Source organism: Atractosteus spatula (assembly GCF_055471065.1).
Source record: "Atractosteus spatula isolate fAtrSpa1 chromosome 11 unlocalized genomic scaffold, fAtrSpa1.hap1 SUPER_11_unloc_1, whole genome shotgun sequence".
Lineage (NCBI taxonomy): Eukaryota > Metazoa > Chordata > Actinopteri > Semionotiformes > Lepisosteidae > Atractosteus > Atractosteus spatula.
The window spans coordinates 240,085-261,303 of record NW_028296630.1 but is presented as its reverse complement, the minus strand read 5'-3'; the positions used below and the strand labels follow the sequence as shown (position 1 = coordinate 261,303).

Genomic DNA, 21,219 nt, shown 5'->3' with positions numbered 1-21,219 from the left:
TTCAGTAGCTAATTCAGTGGCTAAGTCATTCACGTAACTCGTCTAACCCTTTCTTCAAGGACATCAGGATATCGGCGTCCACATCATAGTTGGGTAGTTTGTTCCAGGCCCCAAACCCTTTGAATAAAAATATGCATTTCCCTGTTTGGTAGATTATTTAAACCTCTTATATTTAAAAAAAATTCAAATAGTTTCCCCTAGTTCGTGTTTCACTACTCAATCTTATGAAGTGCACTACTGTAGGTCAGTAGCTTTGAGGATTTTGAATAGTTTGAATAGTTACTTGCTATAACTATGAATAGAATTATGAAGGCTAAGACTGTTTTATTTTTTTAATGGTGTAGTACACCAATAAGATATTTACAGACAACATTAAAACTAACAAACCATTTTGTGATTTAGTTGAAAAGTGTCTGGTCATGGATGTGGTAGTGTGCTCACCTATTTGAATAACACAACATTATACAAAAACATGAATGCAATTATTTTATTTCAGAAACAGTAGATCAGCTAGGCAAATGAGGTTCCCATCAATAGAACTCCTTTTTTGATTCTTACAGGAAGGCTCTGGATAAAGCGGTCGACATCTTCGACAGCAAAGATGTTTTTTTTGGCATCTTCCTGGAGTTTGGAATTACAGGGATCCCTGGAAACACAGAGTGGTTTGACATGTCACTGTTCGAGTTTCTTTATTCCATGGCAGCAGGTCAGATAGACTTTGGATACAGTTCTTCCCAGCGGCATCTTAATGTCAGGTTTATTCAATAAGAAGCTATTTGATTAAAGGTGTGTGGTAATTTGGCTATTAGACAACTGTTTTTCAGTCATTTCAATCACATTCATAACTCTAATTCCTCTCATCTTCTATTGGACTATTCACCCCTGATCTGTACTATTACCTGTCCCTTAACCAGTTCAATACATGAATTTCCCTATATGCCTATTGCCTTTAATTTAAGAAGAACACTATCAAAAGCATCTTTAAAATCTAATCATATCATTTTGTACGTTCTGTGTGTTTACTGCTGTGACTTGTTTGAAGAATTTTAACAAGTTGGTAAAGGAAGAATGACCTTTTCTAAAACCATATTGCTAGGGTCTTATTTTCATATGAGCGATCCTGTTGTTTAGTTCTAAAGTGGTTTTCATAACTTTACTTGTAAAAGAAGTAAGACGTATTAGCTTATATCTTGTCATATAAGTCACATTTAGTCATATTTACTATACCGAGAGATACTGTAGAAGGGAATGAGGGAGGGCACTGAAAATGGAGAAAACAGAGTACTGTTGAAGAGGACTGCCAAAGATCGATGCACTGGACAATGGACTATTTAGAAGAAGAGAGATCAGGTAAGAGTAGAGCTGCACAGTTAACCACTTCATCAGAGTGGAGTTTAGAGTTCTGCCTCACCATTCCCATGGAGGTAGCAGTGTCAATAAAAAGTGATGTTTGCAGAAGACTAAGGCCAATTTGTGTAAAAATCAGTTTGTTTTTAAAGGATTCTAAATTTAGGATGAATTCCCCCATTCTACATAAATTCCATCCAATGTCTAATTCTGAACCACACTGGTCACTAATGTGCTACACAAAATAAAATCACAGTCACAAACTAAATACTCACCATCTGGAGTGTTCTGAGGCTTGTTCCTACTGAATCTGTCCAAACTAAAAACTTCTTTTTTGAAGAACTATGAGCACACAAAGAAAACAATTAAGGAATATTTCTTCCACAGGTATTATAATTGAACTGTTACGTACTGTATTGATCTTGATAAATTTGTAGTCATTATTCATACAGAATATTCAGCATTGGCCACCATAGCAGTTGCTATTCTTGTTGATTGCAATTAATAGAAATGTCTTAAGAATATTATTTGATGTACAAATGAGCATTCTATTCCAATAATTTCTGTAGTGCTAATATTAAAAATACAATAATGCCCAAATTAATTAATAATTAAAGTTTGGGTAACTAATCCATACCTTGTGTTTTTGAGGCTTGTTGTACTCATCAGGCACTTTAAAAGGTCCAAAGCTTTCACAGCTCCCGCGTCCACTGGATGTTCCCTGGGCTCTTAAGTTTTCCAAAGATGGATTTGTTTCATTCTGAATTCTGAAGTCTTTTGACCTATTACCCATGATCTTATGCTTTATCATGGAGCCAAACTTTTTCAAAGGATGTTTCTTGACTTTCTGGCTCACATTCACATCTTCATCCGGCTTATTAACTGCAAAGGGGATGTTGCTGAGCGAGAGAAGCCCTTCGCTCTCAGACGTTTTGGTCAGTTGCCTTGGGGTCATGTAATGTTTTGCTATGTCAATGCGCAGACCACTCTTGCTTTGGGCTGGACTGACATTTTTGTCCTTATTAAGGCTGGGATTGTACACATACCAAGATGAGTGTCCAGGCAACTCCTGTCACAAAAAAACAAAAAGTTACAGTTCAGTGATTGTTGTTTCAGTTTTAGAAGTAAATCAAAACAAGTAACACTTCTCTTACGGAAAAAAAGATAAGGATTATGGGGTGTGTATATGATTTTAGCACTGACGTTAACACTAGAATAAAGGCAAACAATGAAATATAAAATAATAAAGCAATGTGAATGTTTACAATTGCATGTATAGAAAATAATGCATCTCAATTTTTTTTATGATGCAGACATCAGTTTGGAAATGTAGACAATACTGTGAGCAAGTCTCTCTATAGTAGCAATAACTCACCTGATTGCTTTTGTACTAATTTAATAAGAAAGTGATGAAGCTGAAATCCACAGACAGGTGAGTTTGGTACTGTACGTACGCTATGGACTGACAATAGGGATATTTCTGAGATGTTATACAATATTAGGGAAAACAAATCTGGATTTGTAGTTTTATTGCATTGTAAAGGAAAATGCACAACATAACTATAATCATATTTACAAAATGAGTTCCATCTTCCAGTACTTTCTACACAAATGTCTGCTAATTAGGTACAGAACAGGTCCATCCTACTTTGATAAGAGAAATTTTTACAGGTTTGGAACTGTTGGTCATACCTCATCAACCACATCATGCGAAGAGGACTCCAGAAGTCGTGTTTTCATACTGTCTGGCCTCGAGGAGCTCTTCCTAGTCTTCTTAACTTTGTTCCCTGAAGCCTTACACTGCTGTACTACTTCTTGATCCTGGACTCTTTGAGCCAAATAATCTCCAGGCTTCTCTGGGGTCTCAGAAGCAGAGCAACCTTTTTTCTTATTAGAACAAGGTGTCACACCAACAGCTTCTCCTAGGGAACGCGATGAGCAGGGCTTATCCATAGTGTCTTCTGGCTGGAAACTGTTTTCAAAAACACTTTGGACTGTTGGAGAAAAGCCCTTTGGAGACTTTTTCATAGAAGACTGTACTTTTTTACTTCTGACTGTAGTTACATTTGTGTCCACAATTTTGTCCTGTGTGGACTCACTGGTTTTCTGAGAAATGAGAGATTGTGAAGATGGAATTGAACACCCGCTTCGTAAACCATGAATTGCAATAGTTTCTTTAGCCACACAACAGGCCATTTCCTTGATCATTTCTGGATTCTGTGAGGCAATTCCTACTTGTAATACTTTCTTGCTGCCAATGGATTCCATCAGTTTGCTGTAAACAGAGCTAACAGTTTTCTTGATGGCTTGTTGTAATGGAAGATGTTCTTCAGCCTTTGGTTCACTGATGGTTAGAGTGGAAACCTTTGACAATTCCTTCAGCGCATCTTTGGTGAGTTTCAGTGCCAGGTCCCTGACCTGAGACTCGGACAGCTCTTCCACTTCCCCTGAATAATTTTCTGGGTTGGGGAAACCAGGGCGAATTTTCAAAAGCAGTTTTGCCATGATATCTTTCACTGCATCTGTTCGACACATAACAGGTGAAGGTTCTAACTGGTCCGTTTTGGTGCACATGAGCTGCTCAGTGCTCCAGGTTTCCATATCAATGGCAGCTTGAGGAGTACTGGACTCAGGGCTGGAACAGTTTAGCTGAATTTCCTTTAGCAGATTATCTGTGACTCCATGTACTATTTCGGAAGAAACAAGAGAAACTTCAGAAGACTGAGCACTGGGTGTTGCCTCTTTGTTGTGCTCACTAGTGATTCTAATATCACTCATAAGCTCATCAACCTTCACATCATGCGAAGAGGACTCCAGAGGTTGTGTTTTCATACAGCCTGGCCTCGAGGAGCTCTTCTTAGTCTTCTTAACTGTCTTCCCTGATGCCTTACACTGCTGTACTCCTTCTACATCCTGGACTCTTTGAACCAGATAATCTCCAGGCTTCTCTGGGGTCTCAGAAGCTAAGCAATCTTTTTTCTTATTAGAACAAGGTGTCACACCAACAGCTTCTCCTAGGGAACGTGATGAGCAGGGCTTATCCATAGTGTCTTCTGGCTGGAAACTGTTTTCAAAACCACTTGGGACTGTTGGAGAAAAGCCTTTTGGAGACTTTGTCATAGAAGACTGCAGTTTTTTACTTCTGACTGTTCGACCAATAACAGGTGAAGGTTCTAACTGGTCCGTTTTGGTACACATGAGCTGCTCAGTGCTCCGGGTTTCCATATCAATGGCACCTTGAGGAGTACTGGACTCAGGGCTGGAACAGTTTAGCTGAATTTCCTTTAGCAGATTATCTGTGACTCCATGTACTATTTCGGAAGAAACAAGAGAAACTTCAGAAGACTGAGCACTGGGTGTTGCCTCTTTGTTGTGCTCACTAGGGATTCTAATATCACTCATCAGCTCATCAACCTTCACATCATGCAAAGAGGACTCCAGAGGTTGTGTTTTCATACAGTCTGGCCTCGAGGAGCTCTTCTTAGTCTTCTTAACTGTCTTCCCTGAAGACTTACACTGCTGTACTCCTTCTAGATCCTGGACTCTTTGAACCAGATAATCTCCAGGCTTCTCTGGGGTCTCAGAAGCTAAGCAATCTTTTTTCTTATTAGAAGAAGGTGTCACACCAACAGCTTTTCCTAGGGAACTTGATGAGCAGGGCTTATCCATAGTGTCTTCTGGCTGGAAACTGTTTTCAAAACCACTTGGGACTGTTGGAGAAGAGCCTTTTGGAGACTTTGTCATAGAAGACTGTAGTTTTTTACTTCTGACTGTAGTTACGTTTGTATCAACAATTTTGTCCTGTGTGGACTCACTGGTTTTCTGAGAAATGAGAGATTGTGAAGATGGAATTGAACGCCCACTTCTTAAACCTTGAATTGCAATTGTTTCTTTAGCCACACGACAGGCCATTTCCTTTATAATTTCTGGATTCTCTGAGGCAATTCCTACTTGTAACACTTTCTTGTTGCCATTGGATTCCATCAGTTTGCTGTAAACAGAGCTAACAGTTTTCTTGATGGCTTGCTGTGATGGAAAATGTCCTTCAGCCTTTGGTTCACTGATGGTTAGAGTGGAAACCTTTGACAATTCCTTCAGCGCATCTTTGGTGAGTTTCAGTGCCAGGTCCCTGACCTGAGACTCAGACAGCTCTTCCACTTCCCCTGAATAATCTTCTGGTTTGGGGAATCCAGGGCGAATTTTCAAAAGCAGTTTTGCAATGATATCTTTCAATACATCTATTCGACCAATAACAGGTGAAGGTTCTAACTGGTTCGTTTTGGTGCACATGAGCTGCTCAGTGCTCCGGGTTTCCATATCAATGGCAGCTTGAGGAGTACTGGACTCAGGGCTGGAACAGTTTAGTTGAATTTCCTTTAGCAGATTATCTGTGACTCCATGTACTATTTCAGAAGAAACAAGAGAAATTTCAGAAGACTGAGCACTGGGTGTTGCCTCTTTGTTGTGCTCACTAGTGATTCTAATATCACTCATCACCTCATCAACCTTCACATCATGCGAAGAGGACTCCAGAGGTTGTGTTTTCATACAGTCTGGCCTCGAGGAGCTCTTCTTAGTCTTCTTAACTGTCTTCTCTGAAGCCTTACACTGCTGTACTCCTTCTAGATCCTGGACTCTTTGAACCAGATAATCTCCAGGCTTCTCTGGGGTCTCAGAAGCTAAGCAATCTTTTTTCTTATTAGAACAAGGTGTCACACCAACAGCTTCTCCTAGGGAACGTGATGAGCAGGGCTTATCCATAGTGTCTTCTGGCTGGAAACTGTTTTCAAAACCACTTGGGACTGTTGGAGAAAAGCCTTTTGGAGACTTTGTCATAGAAGACTGCAGTTTTTTACTTCTGACTGTTCGACCAATAACAGGTGAAGGTTCTAACTGGTCCGTTTTGGTACACATGAGCTGCTCAGTGCTCCGGGTTTCCATATCAATGGCAGCTTGAGGAGTACTGGACTCAGGGCTGGAACAGTTTAGCTGAATTTCCTTTAGCAGATTATTTGTGACTCCATGTACTATTTCAGAAGAAACAAGAGAAACTTCAGAAGACTGAGCACTGGGTGTTGCCTCTTTGTTGTGCTCACTAGTGATTCTAATATCACCCATCACCTCATCAACGATCTCACTTGCTTCTCTGCTAATACTGGTTTCTGGTGAAAGGGATGAACATTGGGAAGCTGAATGTGTCAGCTTGGAAATGTTGGTCACCATAGAGCTGATTATGGTTTTGACCACTGTCTCATTTCTGGAGGCTACAGCTTTCTGTAGAACTTCTTGGGATCCAGTTTGACACAGCAATTCATTGTGAACAGAGCTGGCAACCTGCTGAATCTTGTGTGGTTCATGAAACACATCATTATCCTGTTTCACAACTGTTATCTCCTGGTTTTCGGACAAGTCCTGCAACACACTGTCAAAGAGGTCCACAGCTATCTGACTCAGCAAAGACACAGACATCTTCCCTGGGATTTCTGTAGAAGTTTCCTCTTTTATCAAAGTAGGGTATATCTGTAATAGCAGCTGTGTTATGATGTTTTCCACAGTCTCAGTACACACTAAAGTCATATTAAGTGATTCTGTTGATTTAGCCATAGAACTTTCCTGGAGCCCAACTGAGGAAACCGGTTCAATATTCAACGGTTCTACAGGGACACTGAGTGGTTTGATTTCAGAACTGTTTTCAAGGTGGGAGTCTCTTTTCAGTTCCTCAGAAGAACTCTTCTCAATTTCTGATGTCACCCTGGCTGCTGGTATATTACCTATGGTAACAAAGAGCTTTTCATTTAATGATAGTAAAACAAAATATCAGAAAGTATGTAGAATTGAAACAAAAACTAAATTATATTGAGAAGTAACGAATGACAGGCATCACAAAATATTTGAGTATAAAGCTTCATGTTCCTGTAAAACTATTACATCTTGGAGCTCAGGTAACTACATACAAACAAGCAGCCATATTCACAGATACTGTATATATGGCTACTGAATATATGGCTATATTCACTCATTCTCTCATTCATAGTCATGGCCTACACTATCTTAGTCTAAATACATCAAAAACTTTTAAAAGATACAAGAGATAAAAAATCAAGGTACTGTATATTTACAATACAACACAAGAATTACCCCCAACTTATATTGTGTTAACATCTTACAATATACTGTCGCAATCAATACATTTGTATTTTTTTCTATCGTTCATAGTTTCAGTTCTGTTTTCACATCTTTCTATGAGAAATTGCTCAATATTACACATATCTTTGAAATAACACATATAAAATATTGGGAGCTATATTTTAATAATCTTATGTGCATAAACACAATTTTTAAGTGTCCATTTCTGTAATTGTTCCAATTTACAGTATAGAAACGCAGTATATTCAAGAAACAAGTTAAAGTGCAGTCACTACATTTTTTAACTTGTACTTCATAGCAACTAAAAGGTTAATACACTATTAAATGATTTGATTTGATTTCCTTCTTACCTTGATTTTCACTGTCTTCAGGCTTCATTGATAAATCACACACAGCAGACAAAACATCCATGACAGACTTTACAAGCAAGCTGGAAAGCTGATTAATTGCATCATGGTACATCTGTGAACTGGGCACTGATGGTTCAGTACTTTTCTGTGGTTTGTGATCCTTGGCAGTCAGAGACACTTTCTCTGAAATCCTTTGGGAAGACTTAAATTCCGGATTTGTATCACAATCTTGAAAAAGTGAAACATCTTTCTCATTTTCGTCAAAAGTTGGAGAATCGGGAAAACTGAGGCACTGCTTCAACAGCTTTTTCACTGATTTCTCAGTAAATGAATACAACAACTGCATAGAAAGCTCTGAGGACTTTGGATGGGATAAATCCTGAACAACTAGACGGCTCTTTAAAGTTGGATCTGAATTAGATTTGTGAGCTGTGCCCAATTGTACTGCAATTCCCGATTTCAAAATTAAATGGAAAACATTTTTGACAAGTTCTTCTGAAAATACACGCAGAGATCCACTCGAGACAAGTTGTTCCACTTTCCTTTCAATAGGACTCATTGTAGAACTCTCTGTGGAGGTCCTGACGTGGTCCTTAGGCTCTTCTGAAACCCTTGTCTGTAGTGGGGGGAGATTGTGCTTTGCTGTGGCTCCTGGTACTTGAGATGCACAGGATGCCTCTTCAGCTGAAAGCTTTTCAATGTTCAAGTTAACATTATTGGAGTGGGTTTGAAATGCTATATTCTCAGTGACGAGACCAGCAGCACACTCTGATTTCTTTTGGCTTGCTCTAGACTTGCTTTTTGTATCTGAGGCCTCCGTTACACCAAGTTCGCCCATAATAATGTCGACAATACTCATGGCAACAATTTCAATGTCAGACACTGCAGGCTCTGCACGGGCTATGTGTTCTGCTGAGAAGTCAAGCTTTGGTGAAATGAGAGGGCTTGGCTGGTCTCCTTCTTCAACATTGTCAAGTGTTGTTTTCTCTGAGCCTCTCTTTTGTTCTGCGGTATTTAAGCTGTTTTGATCTGTAAATGAATCTTCTATCACATTGCTTCTGCAAGGAAGTTCCATGAACTCTTGTTCACCCAGTCCCATGTCATTTGAAGTAGAGGGTTTCTTCCAAACCCGGGACCGGGGAACTCGATTGCTTTTACATGTCAATTCATTTTCTTGTTCTGCTGTAGGTGTAGGTTGATGCTGAAGCTTTGATGAAGCATCAGTCAGGGCTCTATAGGGACTGTCCCGACTCATGACTTCTGTGTCATCTGTATAAGAATCAATCACCATCCCAGGCACATTTACGGGTGGGAAACGTTGAGCAGAATATTCTCTACGGTTACTTTTAGTGTACTCTTTATGGACAGTGTCTTCTGCACTAGACATCCTGTCTTTCCCATATTGTTCACCAGAGAGGTGCATTGTTTCATAATCTGGCTTTAAGACCACATCTGAAACTTTAAGATTTTCAAATGTAGATAAAACAGAATCCACCAGTTCACTTGCTTGAAGGGTTTCTTCTGAGGGTTTTGCTCTTGCTCCTGAGCAACATCCTTTGTCATCACCCCTATTTATTTCACTCCTGATTGTTTGCAATATCTGACTGCCAACATCCTTGGCACAGATGATTAAATTTGCCTGATTTTCCTGATTAGTCCTGCTTTGCCTTGAGAAATCAACGTTCATTAACACACCTAAAGGTTCTGAATCTTCACTAAGATGCTTACGGGGTGCTGAGTTTGATACTGACATGCTTTTCTTAGTCAAGTGTGGTTCACTAAAGCTCAGGTGTGAAACTTGGACTGAAGAAGGAAACATCTCAAGTGAATCTGCTGATCTCTGCTCTTTAGCAGATAAAACTTTCCTTGCTTTGAACAAAGACAGGCTCTTCTGATTCCAAAAGTGTTTCAGTTTGTTCTTCACAGTTTTGAAGAGTTCCACAGTCATTGTCCTAAGGTGCTCAGCTGTTCTAGTCTCAGTTTTAATTCCTGATGTTCCTGGTAACAGGGCTGTATCACAACTTTCGAATTTATTTTTGTAGTCTGTTGAGAAAGAAATCTTCTCAAAGCATGTAGCGTAATGTAGTTTTTCTAAAACATCAACAACAATCTCCGAAGCCAGTTCAGTGGTTTGCATATGAGAAAAAGAGTCTGAGGACATTGCTTCTTGAGCATGTTTTGTTGCATCTGGTGTTTTACATACATCATCAGCTGTACTGTTTGGTTGCTCTGGGAGATGGGCAAGTCCAGAAGATATACATTTTGCAGCTGCTTTTTCAATAATTTCACTTATTATCCTTGTTGCTGTACTATGGAATACAGAGCTGGAGGTCCTCGGCATCTTCTCTGACCCTTCACTTTCTGCATCTGATATGATGCTCTCTCCAGAAGAGGAAACACTTAAATTGTCCTCAACCAAGTTCATGTCCATTTGCCCAATTTGCTGTTTTGAAGAAATGTTCTCAGATGACACCATCTTTGGAGGATATCTACAAATCTCCATTGTAATTTGATTAGGGACTTGTCCTGTTGCCTTATCAATATCAGATAATATGATTTCTTCAACAGGACATATCTGGGATTTTGATTGATCTGGATTACTCTCCTCTCTTATAAATGTAGAAGCATCTCTCTCCCAGTCTTTAGGATATGGTGAAGGGCTTTTAATGGTGTCAAAAATATATTGCTCTTCAAGGTACTCCAAAACTGAAGTAACAACCTCTCTAGCCAGAAGGCTTTCATCTGAAGCCTTCTTTGCCACTGTTGTGCAATAAATCTCCTGGTCTAACTCTTTTTTCATTGCTTCACAAATGGCTCCAGCAGTTTCTACTGTATAGGTGCACAAATCTGAAATATCTGACACAGAATCAGAAAACACTGAATTTTTTGGTGAAGAGCTGACACTTGAGCTCTTTGCATTGCTTTGAGCAGGAGAACTGGAACTAGATACATCTTCTTCAGTCTGGGTGAGTAAAGATTTGAGCTTTCCAAATATAGTCCTTACAATGCCTTTTGCAACTGAACTAAAGTCAAAAGTATCATCAATGGATCCTGTTTCTGTGCTGCCTCTAGAAGTTTGCGGAGCAGCAGCAACATTTTTATTGGATTCTTGCAGATATGTATTTGTTTCAATACAATTCAGTGCAAACGAAACATTTTCAAAAACAGAATTTACAATGTCCTTGGCAATAACAGTGACCCTATTGTTGGGAATCTGAGATTTTGGACTTATTTTTTCCAAAATGGAGATTTCTGCAGCTTCTGGGAGCAATAATGACTCTTTTGAGTTACTCTCATGTAAATTGTTACCCACAGGGGTGAAATCCCGCTTTGTTTTTTCAATGATCTGAGATACTATCTGATCAGCAATTTCAATGATTTTGGCTTTAGAGATCCCAAAAGCAATATCACTGTTTGCTCTTTTCATTCCCACACTTGATTCCGAGGCGTGAGACTTTAATTTGACAGATGGGGGCCTACTGCCATTTGTTCTTTTCTTAGTCACTTTTGCCTCATCTCTCTCATTCTGCTGGGCATCAGGACTCTGAAGAAGGTAGTTCTTCTCCACAGATAAGCTGGAGGAGGGTGAAATCGTTTCTAAATTTTTCAGAATTGCTGACACAAAGTCACTCATTGACTGGTTATCGCCTGAATATGTTTCCTTCACGTCACTCATCTCATTTTCAGTATTTGCTTTGCAGAATTCACTCTTGACTTCTTGTAAGACAGTACTGATTATTTCTGTTGCCGTAACCGCTAACTCCGCCTCATCATATTCTTCTGAGTGGAGTCTCTGGGATTGTCCTAAGGCATGTAGGTCACCACCATGGCCACCCAGGAGTCTACAGGTTGACCCTGACTCAACAGCGCTCGTGAAAAAAGGCTGGAGTCTTCCAGAGACAACTTGTATAATCTCACTGGCAACCTCTGAGGCTACAGATTCTGTCTGTGCTTCTAGATTAACACGCACAGTCTTTGGGGTGGGAATTCTTTGCTTATTTTCTGACAAGGCAGACTTGACACGTCCAATAACACCATCCACAAGTTCAGTGGCAAGGTTATTGGATCTGTAGTGGGTAATCAAGACACCTAACGCACAACACTGGGGTTCCATCAGCTGAGCAGGAAGCTGTGCTTCAATGAAGGCTCTGCTAAGGACATCCTGTACTATACGTTCTGCTTTTGTAATTATACTAGACTTAGTGATTCCAAAAAGGTCCTTCAAAGGTTCCGAGAGGGGCTTTCCAGCATCTTCTCCTCCATCAGCAACCACAATCTCCTTCGAGGGTGTTCTGGATTTTAATCTGCAGGGTGTATTTTTCCCCGTTTCTTCTCCTGAACTACCCGAGGACGAGAGGGGTGAAGGGAAGGGAGTGGAGATCCTGCATCTCGTTGACATGAAGCTACTGCTCCTACTCTGGGACTGCCATGTGGACCCCGACTCAGTACCAAGCAGAGAATGAGAACTCAGGGTGGCCTGTAGTGTCTCCTCACTACTGCTGAAGTAAACCGGGGACTCAAAGGAGCAGTGAGACACGCTCCTGCTCCTCTCTTCGTTGTAAAGGGAGATGGCGGGGAGCAGCACTCTGATAATGGATGCTGCCACCCACACCACTATATTCTCCGCCATGCCATTAAGTTCTTCTGTTGTTATCTGTTTTAAAGCAATAGTACAAAAGTAACCACAGAGCACTAAAATGTTCAATATACAGTACACCTATCAATATAAGACCTACTTTTACTTACTTGTCAGGGTTCATTGTTTCCCATGTTAACATTTAGAAATTTGCAACCAAATTTTGAATGCCAGCACAGATGCAACTAATACAAATATACTGTTGTCTATACAGTATAGTAAAAATCTATTATAGATATACTGTTGTATGTATAGAAAAATATATACAGTACAGTATTTCTAATATATAAATGAAGCAAGAACAACAGAATACCAGTCTAACCAAAGAAATAGAATGGTCAGTATTGCATATTTTAAGTGGATCCCTTAATTTATAAATAATTAAATGTGCAGACCCCTGTTTCATTCCAGAGGAGGCAGTGTCAAAGGGTTCTTTTGGCATCGAGTCTATGGTAGAAAGTGAAGTCACCCCCTTGGAACCTGGACAGCTTAATATTCTCTGGCAAAGAGGCGCAGACCTTTGGCATAGTGGAATATCTCTGCTCTGGGGAGTGGCTATGTGGCTCTGACGCCAGGGCAGCCACAATCAAAACCTAGTGGGAGCTGAGCTGAACATGTCAGGGAAGGAACCACTAAGCAACAGCTAGGTGGACTAAATTTCAGGATTTACTGTACTGAAGGAACACATTAACATATTTCTTTACATTTCTTCTTTAGTTATGACACTGTGCATTTTAACCTCAAGGAGCTATCTGGAAAAATAAAATGCATCCATTACATTCAGACAAGCAGTGTACCTTACCTGTCCATATAAACTGTTCTCAATCACCTTTCTTTCACTAAAAAACATTATCATAAAAATTAATTAGTGTGACATTGCTACTACATGGACAAAATGCTAACTATATTTTGCAATCTTAAAAAATGGTGACTAATTAACAATATATAGGCATCTTTTCTAGTGGCAGAACAATTAATCTATTTTAAAGCACATTTCTGTGTAAAAAAGATGGCCTCCTAACCATGATTATGTTCGTACTTTTTCAATTTACCTACTGAATGTCTAAAACTTGCTTAGGTTTTTCACTTTAATATGAGAGGCTTATAAAATAAAAATCACCACAACAAAATAGCACATTGGAAATGATAAATCTTAAACTTCAAACTGCAACTGTTCCATAACACTTTAGCAAGTATGGTACAATTGTGTTCCTATGTGAAGCAAGATCACTGCTAATTTACATCATTGTGTTTTCAACAACAACTACTTGGTCAGGCGCAATGTATCTAACCAGTTTCATACTGGGTACTTCATAATTGACACATGACAAATACAGTTAAATTCAGAAAATAAATAGTAATTCTGCATTGAAATGTGCAGAAATATGTCATGTTTATGTTTGTACCCTGCAGACATTGTGTTAACTTCGTAGAGATTAGACCTTAGAGAATTTAGAGATTCTGTGAAACATGCCGTTTGACCAGAGGTGCCCAAACTTTTGCATACAACTGTATGTTGCTGCTGCATCATTCAGGACAAAGCCCAAAATGCGTTTTCAACACATTTCATGACTTAGTGTTACTTAGTTGTTACTGCCCTCTGGTGGTTGTTGATTGAAACATAACATCCATTCAAACACGACCAGACATTTCTCCCACTGTCAATACTTCAGCAAAACTTCACATTTTATACCGGTGCCACAACATATTGTTAGTTATTATGATAGAAATTTGTTTTAATATGACTAATATATTATTGTTGTAATGCAGTATGATCAGAGTTATACATAAGTACAATACAACAGTTTATTTTTGCGAAGGTTCAGTTAGTGTATTTTGACTGCTGCTCTAGTCATCGTCAATATCAATATTCAATGTCAATGTTCTAGTCATTACTACAAAGCCAGTTTATGGTAAACTATATCTAGGATTTGGAAAAAATGCACATGAGCTAACACAAAGATGTGCACATGTACTGTACTGTTAACAGACTGATTCACGCATTCGCAAAGAGAGAAAAAGCAATTTCACAAACTCAGCTGGAGAAGTGAGCTCAAAACAGAAAACAGTTGCTCTTTAAACATTTACATATCACCATACTAAAATGATTAAAATAAAAACTTTATGTACGCACTGATGCTTAACATACCACAACTGCAGAATGTAGGACTTACCCATCAGACAGCTGACTGATCAGAGGGACTTCATGAAACCATTTGGAATCAGTAGTCACCTCTTCAGTGGAGTCAGGTGAAATATGAACTGACCCAAGAGAAAAGAATTATTGTCGCATTAGAATTCTCATGACATGCATAAAAAAGTGATCAATCCAATTAACATCCAAAAAAGGCAGAAAACATGTATTTATTCATAGAAAAAATAGGATGCCGATTAGGATTTATTTCTCTGTTTACCCATATAATTTCAATCATTTTCACACCTTAGCTCACAACAATTTTACTGCACCAGACTGTGGCACAATGGCTGCCCAGAGATCCCCAGACTTAATTGGAACCTTCTTCAACCTTAACAGTAGATGTTACCAAGCTTTCAAAACCCAACACTTGTGCATTAATCATTTAATATTGATTAAATGACACAAAACAATTGACATGTTTTTATCTGAATAAGCTATACAAATAAAACTGAATTGAATTAAACAGATTTTTGGGATTATATGTTCCATTGTCTTTCACAATATCTTTCAGTATATCAGCACCCACTGAATTTCTCTGCAGCTGCATTGGAAAATTTGTCAAAACATAACTTTTTTCAAAACCTTTATTTTTTCTAGAAACAAATTAAAATACTGACCTTTGGTGATTTTAGAACTCTTCTCATTAGCAATGGTAACATCTCTATTCTCCTTGCTAATGATCTCAGTTGAAGCTGTGCCACAAAGAAAACATCATTTTAGTTGAACAGTCCTTTCAGATAGTTTAGATCAATAGATACTGTAAATGTTTTTATCACAAAATACAAAATATGGATTACAGAAATGTTGAATATAATGTATTTACATGTTGTGGCTGGAAATTAAACAATCTGAAGATAATGAAGGATTCCTTCTTAATGTATTATTTTATGATGCCTGCAACTTATTGCGCGTTTCCCTTTAAAACGTTTTGATCTCAGTACATACATATTATTCTTTTCAAACAGCCATATGATTGAAAAGCTTTGGAATTTTGTAATTGTAGGTGTTTATTAAACAAATTCTACAGTTCTGTAATCAGTAGTAAACCTGAAGATGTTGTCAACCTGCATCATTCCTTCTGGCCAACAAACTAAAACACATTAAATTGTGAACTAAATCACAGTTGTACCACTGCAAATTATTGGATCTAGAAGCTTACCCTGTTTTCCAGACTGAAGTATTTCATTAAAATATTGCCTTTTAATACTGTCTTGCATTTCTCTCTCAAAATCCTTCCTTTCCTGTAAACTCTCATTTAGCTTTTGCTGCTGGAGAGCAACCTTCCTTTCATAGAGTTCAAATGCCTGGGAATGACAGAAAACCTTTCACAAGTGGCTATTCTTTAAAGAAAAAGGAAAGCCTCTCAACAAAAGATGAAAAGGTCCATCTCATTGTTGAACATCTTGTATTAAAAAGCACATGTTTTTCCATTACTCTAGTATTTAATGACAAATGAACTAGCTTGCAACCCAACATGTTGCTAGTAGAAAACTTCCCGTCCATAAGGTCACATTTTAATTTAGTATCAGACAGAAGCTGTTGGGCACCACTGAAATTCCAGCTCAAGTAAAAACTACAGGAGACTCCAATCTCATCTCAATCTACAGCACCCTGAAGCTGGGAAGCTGGGTCTGGTCAGAGCTCAGAAGAAGAAAGGCTGGGTCCGACATTACTTGGATGAAAGACTCTATGTGTAGTTCAGAACCTTGCAGGCTGGGTATAAGAGACTGAAGCAGCAACATCTCTCCTCTAATGCTTAGGTAATGAAGAGGAGAGATCATCAACCACCCTCTTGGATCCTCTTGGGGAGATACCCCTGAGGGATACGTTAGAACAGCCAATTATGCAAAGCAGCATGTCTCTGGGATGGTACTTGGAATTAAAACCCACTACACGCAGAATAAATGCCACACAGGCAGGTGCCCAAGGCTGGAGATAAACCATGGGCTTTGGAGATGCAGTGCTATAACCATGAATTGGAGGCACCAAACACTACCAGAATATGGTGCTTTGGCACCTCTGTAGCATATCTTGGCATGACCACCCTAGAGAAGATGCACAATATAAGAGGTGCCAACATACCACGCTCATTGTGGACACTGAGGATCCAAAAAGTATTAGTTTAGGTTATTAATTTCAACCTATAGGTGGTCATCTTGGAAATACAACAAAATATAGCTGCAAGCTCAGTGTCAAGTCCGGAATTTGCATAAAGAAAAGTACACCTTAAGAGGATGAATCCAAACATCCATTACTCCAGTACCTTTTTGTGCCTTCTAGCTCTGATCTCTTTCTTCTGCTGGGCCTGTCGCACCTCCCTCCGGGCATCTTCCTCTATCCTCATCTGAAAAGCTCTCTCTCTGATTTTCCACATCTGTAGAGCCGTCAGTGAAAAGGCAAAGCCGATGAGAAACAGCAGAAAGCTAGATTGTGTTAAGCACAAAACAGCTACGCTACTAGACTTTTATATTTATATATGTCACCTGCTTATAGGTGGTACATTAAATATTGAGGATTCTGTTAGATCATGTGGAGCTGAATCTCTCCCCTTTTTACAATCTAGCAAATGAGGCCTTTGGGTATTTGTCAGCATATTAGAAGCATTCAGCAGCTGAATGTGGTCTGGGAAGCCCAAAGACAAAATAACTGGGAAAATAACATACCATACAGTAATGTACAGTGAGAATGTGAAAAAAAAACACGATTAAGAAACATGATTAAGCTGATGTAGAAAACCGATGAGGCTAAATACTGTATATAGATAATGCTGGTGATTTGAAAGCTGATAAATCAATGAAAGGGGTGAATAAACTATGTGTTTTAAAAGTGAGTTAAGCTACAGTGTGAAATGTAAGATTCATAAAAGCATATGAAAAGTGTCTGAAGTCTAAGTGTGACAATAAAGTAACATGATTTACTAAGGGTATCTACTCTGCAGAAATCTGTTCGGCTGGAAGAGGCATATACAGAATAAGGTGAGAGAATTTTTTTAATTAGCATTTTGCAACATTAATGCTTAATTACTTGTCAGAAAGACAACATCTTTTAAAATAGTTATGCTAGAGATCCTGTTTTCTTTTGCTTGCTCCCCAATCAAGCTGTATTTACAGAGGTGTCACAAGGTCACTTGCCAGAGTAGATATAAATGTCTCTAATCAGTTTAAGATGCAGAAGGAAACCAGCTATTAAAGATCTCCCATCCAGGTGATGACCAGGAGTAGCCCTGGGTCAAAACAGATCAAACTGTATTCTCATACCTTGTCCTGTCCGGTGTACTGCAGACCTTTCATACGCTGTATTTCACCACTGCATATCTCCTCGGTTTTCAGAGCTCCTGCCTGGTGCCTTCATAAACAACAACAGCAAAGAAAGCTTAATCCACAAGGTAAGGTCAAAATGTCAGACAGCAGCAGAGGAATTTGTGAATGTGGTATTTCCGTAGAGCAAATGTTCATCTTTTGGAAAACTTTGACTCAGTCAAGACTTCCACTTGCTTGCACAATTAATTCACTTAAGGCAAACCTTTACTTACAGTTGTATTCTTGACATCCAATGTTTCCACATAACAGTAATATTTACAGCGAAACAAAAAAAAAGTGATACAAATATAACAAATCAGGGAATCTAAAAGGCAGGAACTTGCTGTTAAAGAGTGAGGACCTTCCGTATGTTATTACCTGTCTCTGTTAGCCATAATCTGGTCTGAAATATTCTTGGATCCTTCCTCCAGGAGCCATTCCCTCACATCGGTGAAGCTGATATCCCTGGGAATCTTGTTCTGCTCCTGGAGCTCCAAGAACTTCTTCACTATTGTTTTCTGAAAGCCAGCACAGCCTTTTACTAGAGCGCCACACTCCCTTCATTGCAAAGTTCTCCTAAGCACTATTATAGCCGAGTGTGCACTTCAAAACCAACACTGACTTTTTCCATTAGATTTTTCATTTGAACTCACACCGATAGAATGTGTTTGTATATGTATAAGAGTGAAGGCTGAGCTACTGTAGTTTGTTGATCTAAACATTTCGATTTAAGATGTACATCTTGGATACAGTGGTTAACCTTGTTATCTCGCAACACTGGGGCCAGGGGCTCTATTCTGGGCCTGAGGTGTTATCTGTGTGGAGTTTGTATGGTCTCCCCATATTCACATGGGTTTTTCACGGTTTGCTCTGGTTTGCTCCCACAGTCCAAAGCCATACTATACTGGTAGAAAAAAAGGTTTCTAGGAAAATTGGTTCTAGTGTGAATTTGTGTCTGTGTGTGCTGTGCAATGGACTAAATTCTGGTCAAGGGTGTATATCGCCTTAAGCCCGTTGCTTTCTGGGATAGGCCCCGGCTCCCTGCAGCCCTTAGATGAGGCGGTTAGATTAGATGATGTGGATGGAAAGGGATGGATGGAAGTTCAAGTCGTTTTTCAGCCTTGTCTGGCAAAGAAGACTTATAAATTCTGTTTTGGACTACACACAAAAGCTGCCTGTATTAACGTGTTTGGAAAAATATGTTTGTTTGCACTGAAAATGGATTAAACTCTACAGAGCAGTACAGATAAGCACTGAATGCTCCGATTGGGGTGGTACAATTAGTGGTTTACCACAAAGAAAGACATCCAGATATATTGCCCAGCCTCAATGAATAAAAAAAACTCTCTTTTTTAACTTTTAACTTTATCTTGAACAGAGAAGACTACAAGGAGACCTGTTTCAAATATTCAAAATCCTCACAGACAAGTCTGCTTGTTGAACGCTGACTTCTTTCAAGAAACAGCTGGATGAGACTCACAGACCAATTAGCAAGTAATTACCAAACAGGCTAAAGAGCTTCCTCTCATTCGTAACTATTCTTATGATATGAAACCCATATCCTGCATGCAGAAAGGACTATATGGGCTATAAACAACACAAAGTAGCATGAAAAGATGTACAGTATGGTTGAACTAACAAGAAGAAGCTAAAATAGGCTAGAGCAGTGACAAACATAAGCAACAACATCAGAGCGTCAAAACACTAAAACAGAAATGAGCTTTATAGCAATTAGAGAAGAAACTGAAAGAAAAAACTGAAATTGATCCTTAGAATACAAACACAGTCAAGGTAGAGACCTCCTTGAAGAAGACATGATGACAGCAGTATATTCAAAGGTGCATAATGGAGAGATCTTATGGAAGCCTTCATCCAGAAACGTTACTGATTGAGGGCTGGATAAAGGCAGAAGTCTATGATGAAGAGTCAGAATCAGATGGACGGTTGTTTAAAAACATCACACTTACCTGTTTAGTCGCATAATTTTTGTCATACTGCAACTTCACATTGCTTAGGTAGTTATGATATTGATTGTATTCTTTCAAAGAGCAGAGGACCTGAAAACAGACAAAACATGTTTCAAGTACTGTCTAGGAGGTTAAAGAAAATGTTTTTATTTTTATTTTACAAATCTAGAGCACAGTCAAGTACTCTGTGTTTGAATATTTATTGAGCATAAGGACTTTAGCACAAACCATAGGCCTGCTTTGATTACATCTACTATTACATGCTTTGATTACAACCATAGGCCTGCACACCGAATACATCTATGCTGTAGTGCAGACATGAGTTAAATCACACTACTGGAAACTATTACAGCTAAATGAGCTAGAACCTGGTCTATGTTTTTTTTTTGACAACACCTCACTCCTTCACCATACCAAAAAAGCCTCATTCTTTGCACAAACTCCAAACAGCCTTACTTTCTTCTGCTCATTGATTAAGCCTCTGTTCTGCAGAGACTCCTGCATGCCCTTGCGATGGTAATAGGTGCGCAGGTGGGGGTCATGGAGGCTGTTGTACTTCGAATCCAAAAGGAAACCGCGGGGATCAGTCAGACTGAAGTCAGGAGATGGCTGGTGCAACTGAAATAGAAGGTAAGTATTTTATTAAAACATGATATGTATAGGTAAACACAGATATGTATCCCCCTATGTTTCTGAACATAAAAATGAGAATGTTTTTTTTCTCCCCCCTCCGAAGGCTGTCGCCAGTTTCTTGGAAGACTACTCCAGAATCACTGTTACCATTTTTCCTACGTTCTTGAACATCAAATTCCAATTTCTCAGTCATTGTAGCCAACTAAAAATGACTGAATTGCAAAAAGACAGTAAGCACAATAAGCTTTAAGGCATACAGTACAGCTGAATTTCAATAATGTGATCAATATACTGCGTCTAGAAAAATATATAACCTTACTTCTGATGTTATATGCACAAAGATGCCAAGGGAGGACAGCTTGCTTACAGTTTAATCATTGCAGCAACCACATTATACTAACACACACAGAAATGTGTTAATGTGTCCCAGGTATCATTTCATATTATAACATTTTACATGTTGGTTTACCCCTAAAAAGAAAGAAAACCATGAATAAACATGTCATTTTTTACAATTTAAATGTTTAGAATTAAATGAGAATAAATGTATTCATGCTTTTCATTTTAGGTTACACTTACTTTCTCCAAAAGAGCAGTCCTGCAAAATTGAGGTTTAGACCCTGGGATTAACGGCAGTTTAGTG

General features: G+C 38.9%; 1 protein-coding gene across 1 annotated transcript; it reads right to left on the bottom strand.

The window, feature by feature from the left end:
- Nucleotides 1-554: 554 nt before the first annotated feature.
- On the bottom strand, nucleotides 555-3,300 carry LOC148811436 (uncharacterized). Its single transcript, XM_088908770.1, has 4 exons — nucleotides 3,040-3,300; nucleotides 1,985-2,416; nucleotides 1,623-1,689; nucleotides 555-646 (listed from the first exon to the last, which is right to left on the bottom strand). Exons 1-4 carry the CDS (start codon nucleotides 3,298-3,300, stop codon nucleotides 555-557), a joined length of 852 nt encoding a protein of 283 aa, XP_088764896.1.
- Between the last annotated feature and the right edge of the window lie 17,919 nt (nucleotides 3,301-21,219).